This window comes from Panicum virgatum, chromosome 7K, assembly GCF_016808335.1.
Source record: "Panicum virgatum strain AP13 chromosome 7K, P.virgatum_v5, whole genome shotgun sequence".
Taxonomy (NCBI): domain Eukaryota; kingdom Viridiplantae; phylum Streptophyta; class Magnoliopsida; order Poales; family Poaceae; genus Panicum; species Panicum virgatum.
Genome location: NC_053142.1, coordinates 3,824,060 through 3,846,924, shown reverse-complemented (window position 1 = coordinate 3,846,924; position 22,865 = coordinate 3,824,060). Strand labels below are relative to the sequence as shown.

The window sequence follows — 22,865 nt, the reverse complement described above, 5'->3', positions numbered from 1 at the left end:
GGCGCGTCGTGGATGCGTGAACGCGCGTAGACCAGCAGAGTTGCTGCGGAAATGTCGAGTCGTGGATGTGCAGAGCCGCGTCCACAGGTCTGGAGTAGTGCGTGCGCGAGATGGCTCCGCCGCAGGCTGCTGTGTCGTTCGAGTCGTAGAAGGAGGTGGTGTGCGTGGCTCACGGTCTGCATAGAAGAGGCCGCCTCGTTCGGGCGAGCAACGGGCTCACGGCGATGCTGAGCGGGTCCTGCGGATCGTGGCGTGAAGCTAGGGCGTGGAGGTTGGCTCCGAGTGTCCTTGGGCTATTTATAGCCCAGTGCTCCTCGGTGACTCGCTGCCGGAGTTGTTTATAGTTTCAATCAAAGGCCAACATACAGGCAAGTTGTCGCCGGGCGTTCGTCGCCAGTTCTCTAGTATCTACTGTTCATCTTCTTTCTTGGTCTGCTGGCGCGTGTGAGAGCTAGAGCGAGCAATGGAAATGGAGAGTGCGAGAGCGTGGGACGCGTGTTCCAGGGCAGCGCCAGCACGGTGTAGCGGAGCTCGAGCGGCTCCGTTGCGGCGGCGACCCACTGCTCGAGCTCTCCGCCGTGGTCGGGGACGCCGCTGCCACCGGCGCGCAGGGACACCCACTGCTCGAGCTCTCCGCCGTGGTTGGAAACCTCTACGGCTCTACCTCCCCTAGTCTACTGTTCATCCCTAGTGGCTCTCTACCTATATGATGCACGGAGGGCGGAGAGGGCGGATGAGGGGCGGAGAGAGGAGAAGGCCGGTGGAGAGAGGAGGGCAGCGGAGCTAGCGAACTGACCTCGTCGGCGACCCTTCACGCGTAGGTAGAGACTCGAGGATGGAGAGGCCACAGCTCAGCCCAAGAGGGAAGAAAGGCAGCTGCCGCTGCCGCCGCCGCCTCTAGGCACACGCGCGGGCGTGCAGCCATCTCCAGCACTGCCCTCGATGGTCGGTGGATGGAGAGGTGTTTGAAGTAGGAAGATGACTGGAGGTTGAAGAAACAACTGGAGGTTAAAGAAGAACTTGACAAGTGATGCCCACACGTCATTGAGTGGAGGGAGAGAAGCAGCAGGAGCAGCGATGTTTTTGTCCATACAAGATATACGTACCCGTATACGGTCTGACGGCGGGCCTAAACACCGTGAAAGACGTATAAAATGGTAAGGTTGAGGTGAATGAAGGATTACAATGACAAATTTCAAAATAACTGAATTGAATTGTAATGGCATATTTTAAAGTTCAATAATTGTAATAGAAGGAATCCAAGAACCCTTCTTATCATACTACGGCCCTGTTTTTCCAAAAAATTTCCTACAGTATCTGTGATATCGAATCTTCGAATACATGTATGCATGAAGCATTAAATGTAGTTGAAATTACACAGTTTAACTGATTCATGTGAGATGAATCTTTTAAGCCTGATTATTCCATGATTGGAGACATCAGTCCAAAAAATGAATTTTTCTCAAGTTCACACATTTCAGTCAATGAGCAAGAATAATTTTTTTCTCCGTGTTTCACACAATAGCCCGTATTCATGTCCGCATTTCAGTCAATGAGCAAGTACATTTTTTTTTCCTCCGTGTTCACACAATAGCCACTATATACTACCTGTTTGTTTCCGAATATAGACAGTGCTGCATAATTTATTACTATTTTTTTTAAAAAAAGAAAATTTAGCATGCACTGTCCTGACACGGCCTAATTTTACTCAGCAGCTTCTTGCTGGCTCTTAAATGAAATGTTTATAGTTCTGTGTTAGTATATAAAAAGCCCCGTTGGTAGCTGTAAACCAGCATTTTCTTTTTTGAATGTAAGATAAAATCTTGGGTAAATATTTTCTGTAGCTGTAAAAGATGGTGTTACGAGTATGAAAGCATGCAATTGTTTGAACTCATTCTGTCTTGCTATAATCAACATTTCTAAATTGTGGATATATTAACCACTCTATCTTGAGATCCATTAATTTACTACCTTCTTAACACTTTTATTTCTTCTTAACACGCCATTATGTTAAATAGTAGTAGCTTAACCATGGTATTCCTTTTCTCTATATAAACAGGAGGAAAGGAGTGCAGCCACTTAACTTGCTGGCAAAATGATCGAGTCTTTGAAATTCCAGTACGTTCTGGTTAATCTCCCCCCAGTTTTTGTCTTAGAAGATTTTTGCAAGTCTTGGTTAACTTCCCAAGACCTCATTTTTTTCAGTTATCACAGGTTCATGTTTATGAAGAAAAAGAACCCATTTAAATATTCTCAATATTTCGGAACTTGGTTACATACAAGGTTAGTTTTAACCAAATTCATGTGAATAAGCTTCTGTGAATTCTTTCTTCTTATAGTGCCAATACGATTGTTACATATGTGTATTTTACATTTTCCCACTGAAACTATGTGGTATTAGTACTGGTTATAAGAGATTTGTCTCGGAAAATGACATTAAGGATGCTACCTATATTCAGTAAGTGAGATGTACTTTTCCGAGTTCAGAGCGCAGGTCCAGATAAGATGCAAGGTACTATTCAAATTGATAGGGTACTTTCTTAGTGGACTTTGTTACTAGCTACATGGCAAAAGATAATGTGATGATTCTTATTACCAGGCAGCAGCACTGTTCCGCGTATTGAGGGAATTTTTGCAGCTGGGGTGCAATGTTCTCCGCTTTCTGACAGAATCCCTTTAACTATCTTTGCAGAGATTGTGATGTAGTGCCCATGAGTGACAGCCACAACAATATGATAGCTTATGGATTCAATGATCTAACGTTTGGAGGCGACCTCACAGAAGCCATGATATCCTTAAGGCTCCGGATGTCGACATTGAGAGCCTTGGCATTGAATTGAGTTCAATACCAAATCAGGCCAAGTATTGAAATGAGTTCAATACCAAAGCAATTGTTTGGATGTCCATGACATTGGTAGATGGAATTGAACGGGGAGCGAATGCCAATTCATGTTTGGATGTGCTTATGCAAAATTGAGAATTGACCATCCTCATCCTCTCTCCACTGATCCTTCTCGCGCCGGATTGCTTTGGTGCGGGGGCGGCGGCGCTCGCCGCCAGCGGCGGAGCTGAGCAAAGTAGGGGGTGCAGGGGAGTGGAGCAGGACGCGGCGGAGGGGCGCGGTGGAGCGGTGTGGGGCGCTGAGGGGCTGAACAGAGCGGCATGGCCTCAGAGGGCGCGCCGGCGAGGAAGGAGGAGGAGGGGGCCGCGCCGGAGAGGGAGGAGGAGGAGGGGGCCGCGCCGGAGAGGGAGGAGGAGGAGGGGGCCGCGCCGGAGAGGGAGGAGGAGGAGGGGGCCGCGCCGGAGAGGGAGGAGGAGGAGGGGGCCGCGCCGGAGAGGGAGGAGGAGGAGGGGGCCGCGCCGGAGAGGGAGGAGGAGGAGGGGGCCGCGCCGGAGAGGGAGGAGGAGGAGGGGGACCGTGCCGGCGATGAAGGAGGAGGCGGGGGTACGGCCGCAGCCGGCGATGAAGGAGGAGGCGGGGGTACGGCCGCAGCCGGCGAAGGAGGGCCGAGGGGCGCGGCAGAGTGAGGGACGCGGGAGAGTAGAGTAGTGGAGGGAGGGGCGCGGGGAGTGGAGCTAAGCAGAGGAGGAGGGAGGGGCATGACGGAGCAAGCGGCACGAGGAGCAGAGGAGCAGAGCGGTGGAGGAACGCGGGGGAAGAAGAAGAGCGTGAATGCCTCCCAATACAGAGCGGAATGGGTCGGAATCGAGTGAGAGGGAGGAACTGCACGCTCAATGCCAAGCGGTATTGGAGGAGGTTTCCAATGCCAATTCTACAGATATCCAAACAGCTGATATTAGGTCCCCACAATACCAATTCCAAATTCTAGCCTTTAATGTCTACATCCAAACGCTACCTAACACTGTTGAAATTCACACGCTATGGGTGCCCGAATTCAGAAAGGCCTGTTGGAGCAATATTTTATTTGATGAAGATTATGTATGTATATGGAGTAGGCTATATCCTCAACTGCGTTATACATATCCTGCATTGAGGGTATTTTGTTTACTGTATTTTTTAAATAAAAAGCTATCACATTGCACTTTTGTATGTGATGTATCACATGCTGGTGTATTCTACGTGCAACCAATATGCCATTAATAACACCATATTTTCTATACTTTGTGTATTGTTATGAAATTATTCTTGCCACCCGTAGCAACGCACGGGCATACATCTAGTGAAAATAAAAAAGAGAAAGTAAATGGAGGCACCTCAAAAGAAAAAAAAAGAAACGATTTAAACCCACAGACAAGTATAGATGGCCAACGGGACGGGCCGGTCCGGCCCAATACGGTAACGGGCCAGCACGGCCCGTTGACTACCGGGCCGACCAGGCATGCCGTGCCTTGTGGGCTGTGCCGCCCCGTGCTTCGTGCTTGGCCGACGGCCCAAGCACGACCTGTTGGGCCACTTTTCGTGCCAGGCTGGCCCGTTGAGCACAGCTAGTTTTGCAGGTCAGGCCAGCCCGAGGCCCACTATGAGAGAAGGGGAAGGGAGGGCGCTGCTAGGGGTCACGTGGGTGACCCCAGCAGACCTATCACCCACTACAAATTTTATGTTGTTGGGTCTAAATTGGCCCAACAAATAGGCTCATAGTCAAATTTGTTCTAAAATAAATTTATTTTATTCTAGAATAATTTTTTAATTGCTCGAGCAATATAAAAAAATTGTTCGGCAATAAAAAAATTTGTTCCCGAACAAAAAGTTGTTAATGGGCCTTGTGCGATGGATTGACTGCCATTAGCCCGAGCGACTCCTAACATTTGTCGGAAAGGGAAGCCTTGGCTGAGGAGGTGGAGCCGGAGGTGGCCGGCGGCGCTGCTCCTGTTGTGCTGCGTGGAGGAGCCGGTGGTGGCGTGCTGCCGGAGGTGGCCGTTGCTGGAGGCCGGCCACCGCTGGTCCGCTGCTGCCGTGCTACGTGGAGAAGCCGCTGTCGTGAGCATGGAGGAGGCCGCCGCCGCTGCTGCGTGGAGGAGAGGAGGTGAGGGCGCAGTCTGGTGGCGGCGCGGAGGGGACTGGCGAACCGCGCGCGGCACATCCGCGCGGACCGCGGAGCGGCGGAGGGCGCGACTGCGCAAGAGTCGCGAGTCGCGGACTCGCCGTCGTGGTGGCGGTCTGGCGGCGAAGTGAGGAAGTGGTGTGGTGGGGTGGAAAGTTAGGGTTTTGTCTTGGAATTGTAGTGGGCCGGTGGAGCTGATGGGCTTTTAGCAAATTAGCAGGCTGCAGGTCTGCAGATGCAGACCTCCTGATCAGGCTGCTACCGGGCTGTATTTTTGCGGGCCGTGCCCGTGCCGGGCCACGTGCTTGGGATGCGGCCCAGGCACGACCCTATGTACCGAGCCGGGCCGTGCTCGTGCCGGGCTAAAACTACGGGCTTCATGCCATGCCGTCGTGCCTCGGGCTGCATGGACATCTATACACCAGACAAGTCTGTGGCGAACTGATCATAGATCAGTTGGTTAGGTCTTTTGTGGTGGAACATACCCACCCGGGTTCAAGTCCTCGACTTGGCACGGGTGCTCGCACTTTCTTGGATTTATTCCAGGATTTTCCGACGTTATGTGTTAAGTGGTAAGCGACGTTCTCGTCGATAACGAGGCGCCAATAGTGACTTCAGGAATCTCCAGATCCGGTTCAGTCCTTTGAAGGTGCTCATGGAATAGAGTTTGCGTACATGTCTTCAGTGAGTGTGTTGTTAACGTGTGTTGTACTGTACTTAAAAAAACCAGACAAGTCTGTGGCGGTCGGAGCCGAATATACCCTGCGCTCCCCCATCGGATCCCGTCGCTGGCTTCCCACATTTCCCTTTCCTGGCCTTCCCTTCTCTCTTCGCTTCTCTTCTGCCCCCAAATCCTACGCCCCCCGCACCAAACCAAACCAAATCCCCCACCTCCTCCTCCATTTCCACCCGCAGCCGCAACCTCCCGATGGCCGGAGGCGGCGTCGCAGGCGCAGGCTCGTCGGCGGGCGGGTCGGGTTCCGGCGGCGGCGGGGGCGGAGGCGGTCGGGAGGGCGACTGGGACTGCGGCGGCTGCGGCAACCGCAACTACGCCTTCCGCTCGCTCTGCAACCGCTGCAAGCAGCCGCGCCTCCTCGTCGACCCCAACACCCCGCGCGACTCCAAGTGGCTGCCCCGCGCCGGGGACTGGATCTGCACCGGTAACACCTCTCTCGCAACGCCCCGCTTGTTTTTTTTCTTCTGCTTATTATGTTTCTGCCCCGGCCTTAGATGTGGATTTAGATTTAGGGTCTCCCAACTCCCCCCCTCTTCTATATCCACCTGGAATGTCAAGTAAAAAAGTGAAGTGGAACAAGGGCATGCTAGGGCGTGATGTTGAGATGCAATTAACATGCTTCTTCTCCTACCCAAGGGAGATGTAATACATGAGCCATGATCCATTCCCCATGCACTGTGTCGAAAGTTTAGGCAACCAAGCACTTCGTCTTTGTCACCGTCAGTTGTGTTTTTTTCCCCACACCGTATTACTGGATGGAACCTTGTATGTTGATATGGCCCTGGCAACTATTAGGCTGCCTTACCTGGATTTTCTGTTGTCTAGCCACATGGTGAATATGTTCATTAGACAAGTTAGTTTACTTTCTTCCTAGTGTAAAATGAAAAGGGTCCAAAGGAGATAGAAGCTTTGCTTAAATTAGAAAGGGGAAGTCTAAAAATTATTTGACTGGCACTCGTTAAGCTTTCTATAAAGAACAGTCATGCTCTTTAATAAAAAAATGAGATATTTCGATGATTTTTGTTTGTGCATGAATTGTTGCTGCTACGTATTAGAAAATTTAATGATTCCCGCTGTTTATTTTGTTCATTGAATGATGCTGTACTTAGATAAGATTAGAAAATTACCAATAAGTGTGCTGAGTAATGACTAGTGTGCGTGTGTCTATTCATTTCTATGGGTTTGTGCGGGATGGCTGGTCGTGGTGGTGGTGGTGGGTGTGCGTGTGCTTCGGTGCATTGTTCTTCTGCCTACTGTGCTGGTTGGTTTATGCGGCAAATGGATGAATAGGTTGCAGTAACAATAATTATGCATCCAGAAAGAACTGCAAAAAGTGTGGCCTGCCCAAGGAGGAAGCAGCAATGCCAGCATTGCAAATGGCAGGGATGGCAATGCCAGCTTATGCAGCTTATATTGCAAGACTACAAAGCTTTGCTGCTTCTGCTTCTGCATATAAGATGAACTTTGGGATGGCTGCCAATTCACCTTTGCAGCAGCAACTACTTGCAAATGCAAACTGGCCCTATGGGTTGGCTGGTAGATATGGGATGCAGTCTTCTGGTTGGCCATTTGGAAACAACAACACAAATCAGTTTCCAGGTGTCCCAAAGGGCTGGCGTAATGGAGATTGGCTCTGTAGCTGTGGTTTTCATAACTATTCATCTCGTACTCAGGTAATTATATGCAAGTCTGATTCATTTGATATCATAGTTAGCCTTAGCTATTGTCATCTTTTTGGATCATGCCCTCTGAACTTTGATGTGCTATTGTTTCTACTTTTTCTTTAAAGCACTAACACCCTTCTTAATCTCTCTTTTCCAGTGCAAAGAGTGCGGTGCACCTGTACCATCAGGCATGCCCTCCACAACAATGAAAACTACAACATCAGATGCCTCTTCCAGTAAGATAATCATTTTCTCAGTTCCTACTGTGTTGTTTATCCTGACCCATTCAAAATACCAACATCTCTGTTGGAGTAACTATTGCATATTTACCATCCGGTACGGTGCATGCTGTGAATTTTGTCTGCCTGAATGTTTCAATCAATCTAATTGCCAATATAAATTGTAGGCGCATGCTTATTAAAATTGAAGTCCACCTTTTTTGTGTGATCAGCATAAATGGCCTTTTCACAGTTTGTTATTCTTTTGTCATGCTTAATTCCTTCATCTAGTACTATAATGGCTGCTATTGTTAATTTTATATTTGATGTCAACAGATTATGTCATCTTGGTTCTCAATCTCTGTTTGTTTCAGCGTTAGGAACTAAGCGATTGGCATCAGAGGAACTTGCCAATGACTGGGATAATAAAAGGCTAAATCCAGGAAATGACAATTATCCGCTCTCGGTATATATTTATGACCTGCTTAACTGTTTTGACATATTGCCTAAATACTTCATGGTATTGATTTTCTTGTTTCATTTGATCGCAGACAGCAGGCACTAATAATTTGTTTTTGGGTATTGAGCAAGGAGCTGGAAGCAGCAATGGCCAGGCAGCCTTTTCCAAGTTTGACAATGGGAGCTCAATGGCACTACCATCTGGGCAGGCAATGTCTGGTCTAATGGGAAAAGGGTACAGCTTCATCCTAAACCAAAGATACTATGCTATGAATTATGATCTTTGTAAACTTTATCAAATTGGTGGCAAATGTTAGAATTTATCAAATTGGTGGAAAATGTTAGAATTTAGGGGCCAACAATCAAGTAATACCAAAAAGTTGTGTTTGATTTTTCATCATTGCTTTAGAGGTTCTTAGAAATGTATCATGTGCAAGATAGTGATAAGGTAGGAATATGATACTTAAGGTCTGGTGGGAATATGATACTAAATAACCGAAACATTATAAGTCACAGAAAATAGCAAAGTGAAATTGGCTTAGAAGGTTTGAGTTTTAAATATTTTTGAATATGTATAATTGCTGCAGGTAAAGGAAAGTTAAAAGGAAGTTACGAGTTCATGGCTGTTGGAGATTAAAGAAAATTGCACCTAAATAAATCTTGTGGAACATTTTGAGAAACCTAGAGACGGTTAGGAATAAGATTTCAGATAATTAATTCTGTAGGATTGTGGACCTTATTGTTTGCACCGTTACTTTTCCAAGTTCATGCATTGATTGACATTTCCATTTATGTTATGCAATTAGGGTACTGTATATACCCTAATTGCATTTTAGTAAACCTCACAATAAGCTGAAAATCTTAAAGTCAATTACACACAATCAAGGTTCAGCCATTGTTGAATGGATGCTTCATGAAAATTTCTGCTTTGTGCAAATATGTTTTGCTTGCATTGTGCAAGAATTAAGATTTACTTAAAACTGGCATAAAAAATTTACTTTCATCTGATAGAATCTGAGTTAAAAAATTTACTTTCATCTGATAGAATCTGAATTAGCTAACTGTAGCACATATGCTCTAACACCTTGCTAGGGCAAAATGGCGCGACGGAGACTGGATGTGCAGCAACTGCAACAATCACAATTATGCATCTCGTGCGTTTTGCAACAGGTATTATTTTAAGCCTCTTTTGTTCAACTTCATTGGTCAAGCTCTCATCTGTTGCTTTATTCAACAAATATGGTAGCTTTTGAATCAAACTTATGTGGTGGTGCATTCCAAATTCGCATTTTTGTTATGTGTACTATTGCCTAAATTGGTGTGCATGATTATGATTGAAGAACTCGTGAATGCTCTTAGGAGTTGTAGAGCAGCACAGTCGTTTACTAACTCAACATTTAATTACGGAATAGAAAATGTTGACTGGATGTACATATTAGTACCGTGCAACCCATTGGCAAGCTGTGTTGCTTTTCAATCTTGTACATGGTCGATGCTTGTTACTTTTGAGGTCCATAGTGATGTATACTAAAGCTACCACTACCATACCAGAAAGGTTATTAAGTGCCACATGATTTGTATAGTGTTTTGCCTCTGTGTTCCTATGTAGCTGCTGAGATTTTCCTATTAGCAAAGGTGTCTTTGATTCCATCTTTTTTAAAAATTAATCATCTGTATGTCTCTACCAAAATCTTAACTTTGACAAGACAATCAATATGGAACTGCAAAACCAAAACAGGGAATAGAATTTGTTACTGTTAATCTCTTAAGGTCTGCATTTAATATTTTCTGTAAATAATTCACAAAATTGCAATTAGTTCCTCGGTTTCTCATGCTATTTGGTGAAGCACTAAAGAAATTTATCATCTTGTGTTAACATTTTAAAAAAGTTGTTTAGATTGAGCCAATATTCGTTGTGCTAGCATTGGTTTTGATACACTAATATTGGTCAGCTGCATCGGTACCTTCCATGGCCACACGTAAGTTTGGTTAATATGAATTCTAGATGTGACACAAGTAATACACCACTGCTATGATATTAATATTAACTAGTGAATATGCCTCTGTTTCTCCATTTTCTTTTCTATTTATTTTCCAAACGAAGCATATTTCTTACTGGTTCTGACTGGGAAGGGTACATTTGTCTTTTCAGGTGCAAAACTCAGAAAGAATCGGCAGTTCACCCTGGTGTGCTATAGCTTGCTTGCGCCTGATCATAGCGCTCTAAATCATTTTGAAGTTTCCAGGATACGTTGCTGCCGGATTCTAGCTCCTTTGTCGAGACTGCGGTTTGAGTGTTTTTTGATTCTGCAGTGCTCTTCTCAAATGTGTCTCGGCATTTGACTAGTGCCGGTTGAAGTTCCTGATTTATTTATGGTAAGCGCTTGAATAAAATGTTTTCCGGAAAGTACCGTCTACTATCTGGATTTTGGCGAATAATTGAGTTGTGTAATGAGGCAATGGTGATAGACTGTAATGTTGTACTTTTTTCTCATAATTCTGGAATATCAGAGCACCAAATTAAAGTTTTGTGGTCATTTTTTACTTTCTCGTTGGGTTGAAAACAGAAACTATACTCGTGTAACTTCAGCACAATTATTCTTTGTTCCGGACATCTGTTTGTACTCTTATGCCCCCTACCAGTACGGATTACCTTTTCCGTTGTGTTGCTTCGCATTGCATTCACCAGGATTCGGCTGTTGCTTTCAGATGCTGTTTACTTCTTCCCAGGGCTACACGGCTCTGCAGAAGTTTGGGCTTCATTTTGTGTTTCGGGGATAAGAGCGGTAGATGTAGATGTAGGTGCAAGCTGGTCAATCAGCTCAAGCGCTGTAGCAGCAATGGAACGCACGCTGCTGACGAGGCTTGTGGACATCGTGTAAAACTTTTGAAAATGTTGTGATTTGTTTAGTGACTCATCTTTACTTGATGTAAGTATCTAATTAACTTACACTACTTAGCAATCAATTAAAGAAAAGGCTCATTGAAATCCGGTTTAGTAATAATCAATTAAAGAAAAGGCGCACCAACCCCCAGCTTGGCCAGGGAATGCAAGTAGAGTTTCTGAAACTTTTGTGCTTCATTGCTGCAGCAAGTGCAACGTGAACAGGATCACACCCATATATCAAATTTCACAGCCAGAGGATAACTGCACATCGAGGTGCACCGACGAAACTGAAAAATACAAGCTGAGTTAGACCGTCCACAGCGATAGGAGGAAATGGAGGAGTAAATCTACTGTTTGGCACTGTAGATGTACTGTTTGGCACTGTAGACAGAGAGGGCGTGGGAAACGAGGCAAGAGCAAATTTGCTCTTGCTCTTGCCATTGTGGACAGCCTTAGGGCCTTGTTTGTTTTGGCACTCCACAATCTGTAAAGTGTAAAATGAAACACAGCCTAACCAGAGAGTGCAAGCGTCCCCCCCCCCCCCCCCCCCCCAAAAAAAAAAAAAAGAGAGAGTGCAAGATTTCATATAGGGTTTGATGTTCTAGTTCCATTAATACAACAGGAGACGAACCGATTACACAAATTCAGAACAAAGAAAATACCAAAAGCTACTCCTAGCTCCACACGCCATTGTCCACTGAAACAACAAACGGACGCCATTGTCCACGGAAACAACAAATGGAGGCTTCTCAGGAGCCACCAGGTTCCCCTAGTAAACTGATTAGCTCAGGAAAGGGGGCTCCTCCAAACCATACGCTCGTGATCTAACAACCACTAGTTGACAGCAAACGGACGACAGAGGTCTTAAGTAAGTAAGATCACAGCTCTTAACAATTCCTAACACTTAACAAACTTCCTGTGTAGACCCCAGTATGGCCGACTGCCCTGACATCTAGTGATTCTGAATCCAAAGTGGCTGTTTCCGGATTGTATCCTACCAAGATCTGTTTTATGTTTAGCTCTTCCGAATCTTGTGCAACCATACCTAAACAGAGGAGGAACCTGCCATCCTGCAGCGCCGAAGAGAGATATGCAATGGTACAAAACCATCCAGGGATACCAATGTCGACATCGATCCTATATTTCCTTTCCCACTGACAATTCTCTAAGCCCACCAGATACCACAGGTCCAAAAAGAAATCTTCATACTTGACTGTGTATTGCTGAAATGTGAACCGACCTACGACCAAGGAACCATTCACCTCAGCTAGCTGAGTAGTTTTCCACAACCCTATCATGTATGCCAATGTCGTCCAGATCCGGATGGCTGGTTATCGGACCTCGGAGCGATGGCATCCACTTCTCCGTCTTGAGGTTGAACCGAGTGATGCAGTCTTTGTCAACACCACCACGAGTGATGCAGTCTTTGTCAACACCACCACGATTTATCACGTGAACCACACCCCTGATGACCACATTGGTGCCGACCACACTGTTAGTGTCCACATGTCCTGAAATGCCCTCCACTGCCCCCCACGGTGTAGGACCCCTGTTGTCCAGTGTTAGGACCTCAAAGAGCTGAACGTGGCGGCAATCATCGGTGAGGATACGGAGCACCTTGTACACCTCCGTGTCGACAATCCGGAGCACAAACATGGCAGAGTACTCGCGCAAGGGCCTCCCATGGGATTTCGTTTCGGCAGCCATGTTCCTCGGCAAGGCATGCGTAACCCCGGTAGCTGGGTCGTTGACACTGGCGCAGCCACTGCCCCGGTGCTCGGTGGCGCAGACGAGGTTAAGGTTTGTCCGCACCTCCATGCTCGAGCAGCCATTGACGTGGATGCGCTTCAATACCTTGCCTTGCAAATCTATGAGAAGAACGTCCAACCCGTGGGGCGCCGGTATGCTTCCGACGACGAGCGTCTCCCGGTGGCGGGCCTTGTGAGCGGCGATGAAGGCCGGGTCGCTGGTGATGGAGCGCCACGACCGGCAGACGGCTCGAAGGCGGCAGAGCTCCGTGGCCGGGAACCTCAGCAGGATTTGCCACAGCACATCTTGGGGCAGAGCAACGAGGAGACCTTGCAAAGCAATCCATCGATGTGGTGGTTGTTAGAGTAGATTTAGTAGAGGCGGGCGGGGGAGTCAGAGCATACCAGAGAAAGGGGCGCGTCGGGAACGGCGACGGCGTCCGGCGGTGGCCGTCGCCGGCCGGATCGACGCGGCCCAGCGCATGGCGGTGGGGAGATTCCGAGCTGCGAGCAGCGGCCGGCCTGCGTGACGAAGGATGAGGCGGCGGCGGCGGCGGCGGCGCTGCTTGCTTCCGTGTGGTGTGGGGACGAAATGGCCAAATGGGGCTCGGTAGGGTTTAGATGGCCGGATGGGCTTCGTAGGCCTTTTCTTTTCTCTTCTTGGGCCAGATTCTTCGTAGACTATGTGGGCTAAACGGGGAACGGCTACATGGGGCAAAATGGGAACGGGAAACGGGGACGCCGTGCCGTTGCGGAAATCCTATATATCTTCCGGAAGATTTTTTTCTTCTACAACTTCAGTGTTTGAGATTCGTGCAAATCATCTTATCCGTTGAATTGAAGCGTCCCCTCATAAGAGAAGACTTAAATGTGATACAAAGCACCAGTCCCAGGAGGCTGATGCCACATTTATTACATCAGATGGTTCAAAACCGTACAAACCTTGGAGGACACTCGATACAGATGATAATAATAATTAACCAAACTACGACATAACACCAGACCGCAAACCACATGGGGTCTAGCACGGGCTCAGAGTACTGCGACAGCGGAGGCATCTCGACAGGGCCGGTTCCACAGGCAAAGGTTGGGTGTAGAACGATAACCCTACTCAGCGTCGTCTGGCACGAAGTCTGGATCTTCTTCTGTAAAAGTAAGAGTGGGGTGAGTACGAACGTACTCAGCAAGTCCAACCACACCCACGGAGGGGGTTATAACAAAATAATATGCATAGGTAAATCAAGGATAAGGTTACGGTTTAATTTGCAGAAAAACGACATTTTATGCAGGGGTTTATTTTATAGAAAACCTTTTAGAAATCAGTTTTTGCATTAACACGGAGTTCAGGTTTTAAAATTGCTACCGGACTCCCCGTCCGTCGTAGCACACGGCACAACTGCCGGACACAATTCCAAAACAACTCACACCAGCCCATCCCAATGAAACACTAGTTATGTGACCACAACGTAACTCGCCCAATACCGTGGGCACGGCTATTCGAATAGATTCTTAACTCTGCAGAGGTGTGCAACTTTACCCACAAGTAGGATACCACAACTCGAACACCGTCGTGTCGGTGTAGATCCCAACATAGCCATTACCCACCATAGCTAAGCCTGACTAGCCATCACGGGATGCACTAAGGGGTCATCGACCGTTCACATAGGTATAACCGGGCATAAGTCCCTCGGGACTTATCCATTTTCCTTAGTCACCCGTTGCTCTCAGCTCTCCTGATGGCTACCACACCAACTAGTGGGGTTTATGCTACGCCGTTGCCCATTCAACGGTCGAGTGGTTTGCACGAAAGTAGAGTTAGGTGAGATGACACACCAACTCGGTCCTTAGACACGACAAGATGGATATCTTCCTCCTTGCTCTGCCACACATACACAAGCACACCAATCGGCAAATCACACAGAAATGCCGTCCATCCCGTCTATACTCCTCTTTTGAAAATCCACAATTTATCCCTTCCCACACACACGCATTTTCTTTATAAAATAAATCGTATTATGGGTATTGTTCTAAGTGTTCTAATATCGATTAACGTCCAAGCGAAAGCAGACATTAATCTAGATAGTCAAGGAATGGTTATAACAAATCAAGGGGTGGCTATCCAACCGTGTTTTCATGCAAGTAAAACATATACAATTTTATAAAACAGGCCATTGGGTTGTGTTTATAAAAACTAGGGCAGAAACATGCATCAAAGGATGGGATTGAACTTGCCGTCTTCGTAGCCTTCGGGGAAGTCCTGTTCAGGCTCAAGGTCGCGGAACTGGTCCTCATTCTCCTGCTCACAGTACTGCTTGCTGACGGGCTCTCCTTCGTTCGCTCCGCGGTCTACAGCACACACGAACAAGCATCCAATCAATACAAAGATCTATCGTTGAGCTCGAATCGGGAACACATAAAATATGGAGCTAGAAGTAATATCTTTGAGTGGTTTGCTAAAGGTACGGCCCAAAATTATATTAGAAATGGTATGGTAAAGTTTGGGGTCGATCGAAGTTGTTTCGGCACATGAAATGATAGGTTTTGTAAGGGTTCAGGGGCTAGATCAGGAATCAGGGACCTAGTGGTAATTATTTCTTGAGAAGGCAGGGGCCTAAACATAATTTTTTAGAAACATTTGGACTAAACTGGAAGGATCAAGGATATACTTAGAATTATGTTTTTATGTGGAAGGGTTTACTTGAAATTAGAACAAAAAGCAGGGTTCTTTTTGAATAAAAGCCATGAGTGGGGGGGTTCTTTAAGAAATAAAATAAAGGGGAGGGGCTTTTGGGCTAAATGCCCTTTCCTTCCCCTTCCTCCATCCCGCAGAACAGGGGAGGCGGCCTAGGGCGCCGGCGGCGCCGATTCCGGCGGCCCTGGGCCTCGGGGAGGGGCGGAGAGGAGGGGAAAAGAGGCTCAGGTGCGTGGGGGATTGATTCCCCAGCTCACCTCGGCTCGGGGCGCGGCGATGGAGCGGGGCGACGTGAGCCGGCGGCGGCGGGCAGAAATGGCGGCGGCGGCGGCGCTGGCGCTGAGGGGAGGGGGCGGCGGTGCTGTGGCGGCTTGGGTGTGGAGAAGCGGTGCTAGGGGGGAGGCTTTTATAGCCGTGGAGAGGCGGTGGCGTGGTGGAGGTGGGTGGCCGGCTCAGCGAGGTCCGCGGGCGGCCATTAATGGCACCCCGGCCGCTTGCTGGCGTCGGGACGCGGCGGCGCGGCCGGCGAGGCAGCACACCGGCGATTTGACCGCTCGGGCAGGCGGCGAGCGGGGCCAGCAGCGCTGTGCGGCACAGGGAGGCGGCAGCAAGGTGGCGGGGCGGCGCACGTGGCTCGGCGGAGCTCGCGCTGCTGTGGCTCGGCGTGCAGCGTGGCCACGCGGGGGTGGCAGCGGCGGGGATGCGGGCACGCGGTGCACGCGCAAGCGAAGGTAGGCGGTGGGTGGGTCCAGAGCGGGGTGAACGGGACCGGGCGGCCGGCGAGCGGCGCGCGTGCGCGCTCGTGCGTCCAGGCGGCGAGCGGCACGGTGGCTCGGCGGGGCGTGCGGCGTGTCGTGGCGCGCGCGGTGCAGGGCGAAGGCCGCGGTGACGCCGGGCGGGCGGCCACGATGTGGCGTGTGCGCCCCTGTTCGGTGCGCCGCACGCGTGCGCGTGCGCACGGACGGCCCGGGGCGGCGCGCGCGAGCGGGCTGGGAAAGAGGGCGGCGTGGGCGAAGCACGCGGTGGCGGGCTGCGCGGCAGCGTGCGCGGGGAGACGAGGCAGGGCACGGCGAGCGGGAAGCGGGAGGCAGCTCGGGGCAGGCGCGACGGGGAAGGGAGCCGGCCTGGCGGGGCTCGGGGTGAGCGGGAGCGAGGCAGAGGAGGGAGAAAGGAAGGAGGGAGGGAGAGAAAAGAAAAAAAAAGGAAAAAGAGAAAAGGGGAAAAGAAATGGGAAAAAGGAAAAAGAAATAGAGGAAAAGAAAATGGGAGGGAGGGGGCGGTGCGCGCCAGCGGCGACTGCGGCCGCGGTCGGCCACGCGGGTGCGCGCCACGGGAGATGGGGCACGCGGTCAGGAGGGAGAAAGGAAAAGGAGGGGGCGGGATTCGCGGCGGCCGGTCACGACGCGTCGCGTTGGATGGGAAAGAGATGGGACGTGGATTGAATTCGGGTGTCGGGTTGTTCGGGAGAGGTTCTGGGAATTAGGGTTCAGGGTTTGAGTCGAGCTCAACGACAAAAACGACTTTAGCGCATGATTTATCTTGGGTGAGTTTTCGGGATGTTACAAACCTACCCCACTTAAAATGAATCTCGTCCTCGAGATTCGGCTGGTTCCTAAACAGGTGGGGAAACTCCTTCTTTAGAGCGTCTTCGCGTTCCCAGGTAGCTTCTTCCACTCCATGTCTGCTCCACTGAACTCTGCAAATCCGTACATCGGAGTTTCTGGTTCTCCTAATGACAGTGTCTAGAATCTTGACCGGAACTTCCTGATATCGTAGGTCTGGCTGTAGATCTATTGTTTCTACTGGCACATGTTCCGCTTCGGGTACCCTCAAACATCTTCTTAGCTGTGAGACGTGGAATACCGGATGTATATCTGACATTTCTCCTGGTAGTTCCAAACGGTATGCTACTGCTCCAACTTTCTTCAGAACTCGATATGGTCCAATGTACTGAGGGGCCAATTTTCCTTGTACCTGAAATCTTCGGGTTCCTCGAATGGGTGATACCTTGAGATACGCGAAATCTCCTGGGTTGAAGCTTATTTCCCGTCTTTTCTTGTCGGCGTAACTCTTCTGCCGGGACTGGGCTGCTTTCAGTTTCTCTCTAATCTCGGCTACTCTTTCTTCTGCTTCTTTTATGAGTGCGGGTCCGACTAGGGCACGTTCTCCAACTTCTGACCACATCAGAGGGGTCCTGCATTTTCTTCCGTAAAGGGCTTCGAACGGCGACATGCCCAAGCTTGCTTGATACCCGTTGTTGTATGAGAACTCGGCATAGGGTAAACTCTGTTCCCAATCTTTGCCATAGGTGAGAACACATGCTCTCAACATATCTTCCATAATCTGATTCACCCTTTCTGTCTGACCATCTGTCTGTGGGTGATAAGCGGAGCTAAAGTCCAGCTTGGTGCCCATGGCTTTATGCAAGCTTTTCCAAAATCTAGAGGTGAACTGGGTTCCTCTATCTGAAACGATACGACTGGGCACACCATGCAACTTCACTATATTCTCCACATAGAGCTTGGCTAGCTTTTCTCCGCCATAGTTGGTCCGTACGGGTATGAAGTGAGCCGCTTTAGTGAGTCGGTCCACTATTACCCATATGGAGTCGTGTCCTTTCTGGGTTCTGGGCAAGCCTACTACAAAATCCATCCCTATTTCATCCCATTTCCACACCGGAATGGGTAGGGGTTGCAGCAATCCTGCCGGCTTCTGGTGTTCAGCTTTGATTCTTTGGCAAGTATCACAACGGGCGACAAATCGTGCAATGTCTGCCTTCATCCCATTCCACCAATATTTCTGTTTCAAGTCCATATACATTTTGGTGGATCCCGGGTGAATGGAGTAGGCCGAGTTGTGGGCTTCATCCATGATTATTTGCCTGAAATCTCCTTTCTGGGGCACACAAATTCTATCTTTATACCACAACGTTCCCCTATTATCCACTCTAAAGTCTGGTGCCTTGTTTTCTCCGGTCTGTCTCCGGATTTCCATCAGTCCCTTGTCTGATCTTTGGGCTTTCCTGATTCTTTCTTCTAGAGTGGATTGAACGTTCAGCACTTGGCTGGAACCTCGAGGAACAATGTGCACATTTAATCGTGCCATTTCCTCTCGTAAATGGTCATTCTTGGGCCCGTAGGATTTACGACTTAGGGCATTGGCTACTACATTGGCTTTACCTGGGTGATAATGAATTTCCAAATTATAATCTTTGACTAATTCCAGCCATCTTCTTTGTCTCAAGTTCAAGTCTGGCTGGGTGAAGATATACTTCAGACTTTTGTGATCGGTAAAGATTTCGCACTTATTCCCAATCAAATAATGCCTCCAAATTTTGAGTGCGTGCACTACGGCTGCAAGTTCCAAATCATGGGTCGGGTAGTTTTGCTCAGGGGTCCTGAGCTGACGGGAAGCATATGCAACGACTTTCCCATCTTGCATTAGTACACAACCTAATCCTTGTCGGGACGCATCACAATAGATGACAAAATCCCGATGAATATCCGGCAGGGTTAGTACTGGGGCTGTCGTCAATTTTCGCTTCAACTCCTGAAAGCTCCTTTCACACGATTCCGTCCAGGTGAATTTCTTCTCCTTCTTGAGCAGCTCCGTCATGGGCCGGGCTATCTTAGAAAATCCCTCAATAAATCTTCGATAGTACCCAGCTAATCCAAGGAAACTTCTTATCTCGCTGACATTGGTTGGTTGCTGCCAGTTGGACACTGCTTCGACCTTTTTGGGGTCCACTGCTACTCCTTCTGCAGTCAAAATATGACCAAGGAAAGCTACTTTCTCCAGCCAGAACTCACACTTGCTGAACTTGGCGTATAGCCTATGCATTCTTAGCTTCTCCAGAACTACCCTCAGGTGCTGCTCGTGCTCCTGAATACTCTTCGAGTAAATAAGTATGTCGTCGATGAAGACTACGACAAACTTATCTAACTCATCCATAAACACTTTGTTCATGAGGTTCATGAAATAGGCAGGTGCATTTGTCAGTCCAAAAGACATCACCGTAAACTCAAACTGACCATACCGGGTGACAAAAGCTGTCTTCGGGATGTCGCTCTCCCTGATCTTGAGCTGAAAATAGCCGGACCTCAAGTCAATCTTGGAAAAGTACCTGGCTCCTTTTAATTGGTCAAAAAGATCATCGATCCTGGGGAGGGGGTACTTGTTTTTGATAGTGACTTCGTTTAGTGCCCGGTAGTCTACACATAACCTCATACTTCCGTCCTTCTTCTTGACAAATAAAACCGGGGCTCCCCAAGGAGACGAACTTGGCCTGATGAAGCCAATTCGCTGCAACTCTTCTAGTTATTTCTTTAACTCCGCCAACTCGGAGGCTGCCATTCTATAAGGTCTCTTGGCTATGGGGGCGGTTCCAGGAACAAGATCAATGACAAATTCTACGTCCCTATCTGGCGGCATACCGAGAAGTCCTTCGGGAAAGACATCAGGGTACTCATTCACTACTGGGACTTGTTCCAAGGTCTTGGTTTCCATACTGAATACCATCGGGTTTGCTCCACTTTCCCGGGTATGGCAGGTCACTCGGACTCCCTCTGGGTTTGTTAGATGTACTACCTTGTCCGTGCAACCTATGAGGCCATTGTGTTTGCTCAGCCAGTCCATTCCAAGGATCACATCTATCCCTTCTGACTTAAGTACTACTAGATCTGCTAGAAACTCTACCCCACTTAAATTGATCCTCACCTGTAGACAACCCAGTTGACATCTGATGTCTCCTCCGGGCGTCCGGGTTAATAGGGGTGTCTTTAGTAGTACTGTAGGTATTTTATGTTTCTCCACAAAACTCGAGGATATAAATGAGTGTGATGCTCCGGAATCAAACAGTACTATTGCAAGAGTTGAGCTGACTAGGTACTCACCGAGCACTACGCCCTGAGCTCCTTGAGCTTCCTGCGCGTCGATGTGGTTGACGCGGGCTCGTCCAAAAGACTGCTGGGATTGCCTCTGCTGATTGTTGTTGTTGTTGGTGTTGCCATGGAGGGGCACTCAGTTGGCACCGGTCAGCACTGGCTTGGGTCCGTTCACGGTGTTGGAGAAAGCTGACGTAGCTGGCTTGTTCTTGGCATAAGGGCAGTCGGCGATGAAATGCCCCGTCTCTCGGTAGTTGAAGCAGGCCCTCACATTGCTGTTGTTGTTGGTGACCTGGCTTGCATTACTCTGAGGGGCCCTCATGGTGTTCTGGCTCCTGAGCTGTGTGTTAGGGGCCCGTGGTCCTGTCACTTGAGACTGAGTTCTGTACTGCATTGGGGCTTGGGACCTTGGTCGTTATAGCTGAAGCTTCTGGGCTTCTGGAAACGATCCTGCTGGTGTGCCTTGCTTTCCAAGAACTTGCGATTGTTATCCTTTCTTTCATCGATCTTGGCCCTCTCTGTGAGGATTGCCTTGTTCATCAAGGTGTTGAAATCAGGGTAGATCTGAGGGGTGAGCAGGGTCCTGAGTTCTGGGTTTAGTCCCTTTTTGAACATATCTTGCTTTTTCTCATCGTTGTTCACTTCTTCTGGTGCATAGCGAGCCAGCTCCATAAACTGGTGGGTATACTCCTCCACCGACATACTCCCCTGCTGAAGTGCGCGGAACTCATCTGCCTTGCGCTTCATGGTGGCCGAGGGGATGTGATAACGGCGGAACTCCCTCACGAATTCATTCCATGTAATGGTGGTGGCATCTCTGGCAGCAGCGCAGTAATTTTCCCACCAGGCTAAGGCAGTCCCGGTGAGTTGGTGTGCTGCCAGGAGGACTTTATCTCGATCTTGGCACCCAAACGGCTCGAGCTTCCTCTGGATCACGCGGAGCCAATCATCTGCATCCAAGGGATTGCTGGATCCGGCAAAAGTAGGTGGCTTGGCCCTCAGAAAAGCTGTCAGCTTGTCATTGAAGGTCTGCTCTCGTGGCTGCCTGTTCACTAGAGCATTGGCCAGTGTCTCCAGTATGAGAGTCTGGTTATGGATTATTTGTGCCAGGTCCACGAAGGGTGGTGGTGGTGGTGGTGGTGGTGGCAGCTATGCATCATGATTTTCTCCTCTGCCCTGACTCACTTCTTGTTCTTCCTGAGGATGGTTTTGCCCGTTAGGACGTACCCCTGCATCAGCAGCTGCAGGGTCCCTGACACGGGAGGCCCTCGTGACGCTTCGAGAAACCATCTGCAGATTGGGTAGGGTTTTTGTGAGATTGGGATTAGGTGATGTTTAAGTTATTTAATTCGTATTTTAGAAAAGGCAGAATTAACCTTCTGCCGAAAGGCACACACACAACAAAGCACACCACAAGGCAAACAAGCAACCTTCACTAAAGCGAGGCAGGGTACAACACGGGGACACGACTAGAACGCGTACTACACGTCCGGGTACAGGTTCAAACTAGGGATACAACTTAAACCGAAAGGGCTAGAAGGGTACAACAACAGGGTAGGGTTGGACATTCTACTCGCGTGGCGAGTCTTTTTCTGGGGCGGTACGTTCTTCCGGGGAAACAAACGGCTCGCCGTCCTCCGGGTTCCCGTTCTCTTGGGGCTGAGCAGCAACTTCTCTTTCTCTGACAGCAGTAGACCCTTCGGGGTTCTCGGGTGGGGCTCGAGGGCTTCCAAAGAGCGTTCCCCATCCTATGATGGGTGTCCCAAGTAGAACATGGTCTTCTCCGATGGCCGAAACTGGGGTCCCACTTCTGGTCCATTCTTGCATGCGCCGGTCTCGGGCTTGTCTGAGGCTCTCCTGTGCAACCGCTTCACTGCTGATCGCGGCTGCGGCTCTTGCCTCGGCTTGGGCTGCTCGGACCTGTTGGAGCCTCACCGCGAGTTCAGCTTGCTCAGCACGATGGGTCTGCTCCCTCAGCAGGTGGGCTTGTTCATCGAAGAGCTGATCCAGAGCGGCTAGGTAGTTAGCCACTTGATACAGAGGGCCCACTTCATGGCAGCGCCATTCCAGGCTTCTCATGCGAGCTTCCCAAACAGGGGTTCTGATGGCCGGGGGAAAGAACCTCATTGGTGTGGGGGTTAGGTGCTCTTCGAAAATCCGGCACAGGTATCGAAGTGCCTTTCTGACGGCCAAGGGATAGGTGTCTTGGTGCCTAAACCCTGTAGCGGTCACTCGCCAGGGCTGGATGTCGGGGTAGCGATCACTTCTGGCGACGACTAGGATCACCCTGCAGCGGAGAGTGCCATGATGTTCGTACTCTCTGCTGTAGTACCTTGGGCATTCCGTAACGCCAAGGCTCTCCAGGGCGTTAATCAACAGGCTGGGGAAGCCAGGTGCAGCTTGGCAGTCGCCCTGGGTCCATCCTTCCTCAGCCATCTGAAAACAGAGATAGAGTAAAGATCTTGCACAAATATTTGAGGTACACTAAGGGAGTGGATGACATTTATTATTGGCAACATGGTGGGGTACAAACTTTACGGGTACACGATAATTAGAGCAAAGGTTCCAGCTTAGA

General features: G+C 49.2%; 2 protein-coding genes and 1 long non-coding RNA gene across 4 annotated transcripts; 2 read left to right on the top strand and 1 right to left on the bottom strand.

Moving 5' to 3' along the window:
* Window positions 1–2,310: 2,310 nt before the first annotated feature.
* LOC120639606 lies at window positions 2,311–2,973 on the top strand. The gene is made up of 2 exons (XR_005661514.1): window positions 2,311–2,512; window positions 2,600–2,973. It is a non-coding gene; the product is annotated as an uncharacterized LOC120639606 (long non-coding RNA).
* A 2,803-nt stretch (window positions 2,974–5,776) lies between these two features.
* On the top strand, window positions 5,777–10,710 carry LOC120639600 (uncharacterized RNA-binding protein C17H9.04c-like). Of its 2 annotated transcripts, none has more exons than XR_005661508.1 (7): window positions 5,777–6,163; window positions 7,030–7,412; window positions 7,561–7,639; window positions 7,996–8,087; window positions 8,213–8,315; window positions 9,173–9,250; window positions 10,233–10,710. XR_005661508.1 is itself a non-coding variant. In XM_039915470.1 (7 exons), the coding sequence occupies exons 1-7, from the start codon at window positions 5,932–5,934 to the stop codon at window positions 10,276–10,278; spliced, it is 1,053 nt and encodes a 350-aa protein (XP_039771404.1). In that variant the 5' UTR covers window positions 5,781–5,931; the 3' UTR covers window positions 10,279–10,710. The 2 variants fall into 2 exon arrangements, 1 of the variants encoding a protein (XP_039771404.1); XM_039915470.1 differs by having other exon boundaries at window positions 5,781–6,163; window positions 8,173–8,315.
* Window positions 10,711–11,524: 814 nt separating this feature from the next.
* LOC120639603 (F-box/LRR-repeat/kelch-repeat protein At2g27520-like) lies at window positions 11,525–13,311 on the bottom strand. Its single transcript, XM_039915472.1, has 2 exons — window positions 13,121–13,311; window positions 11,525–13,045 (listed from the first exon to the last, which is right to left on the bottom strand). The coding sequence occupies exons 1-2, from the start codon at window positions 13,197–13,199 to the stop codon at window positions 12,231–12,233; spliced, it is 894 nt and encodes a 297-aa protein (XP_039771406.1). The 5' UTR covers window positions 13,200–13,311; the 3' UTR covers window positions 11,525–12,230.
* Window positions 13,312–22,865: the final 9,554 nt, after the last annotated feature.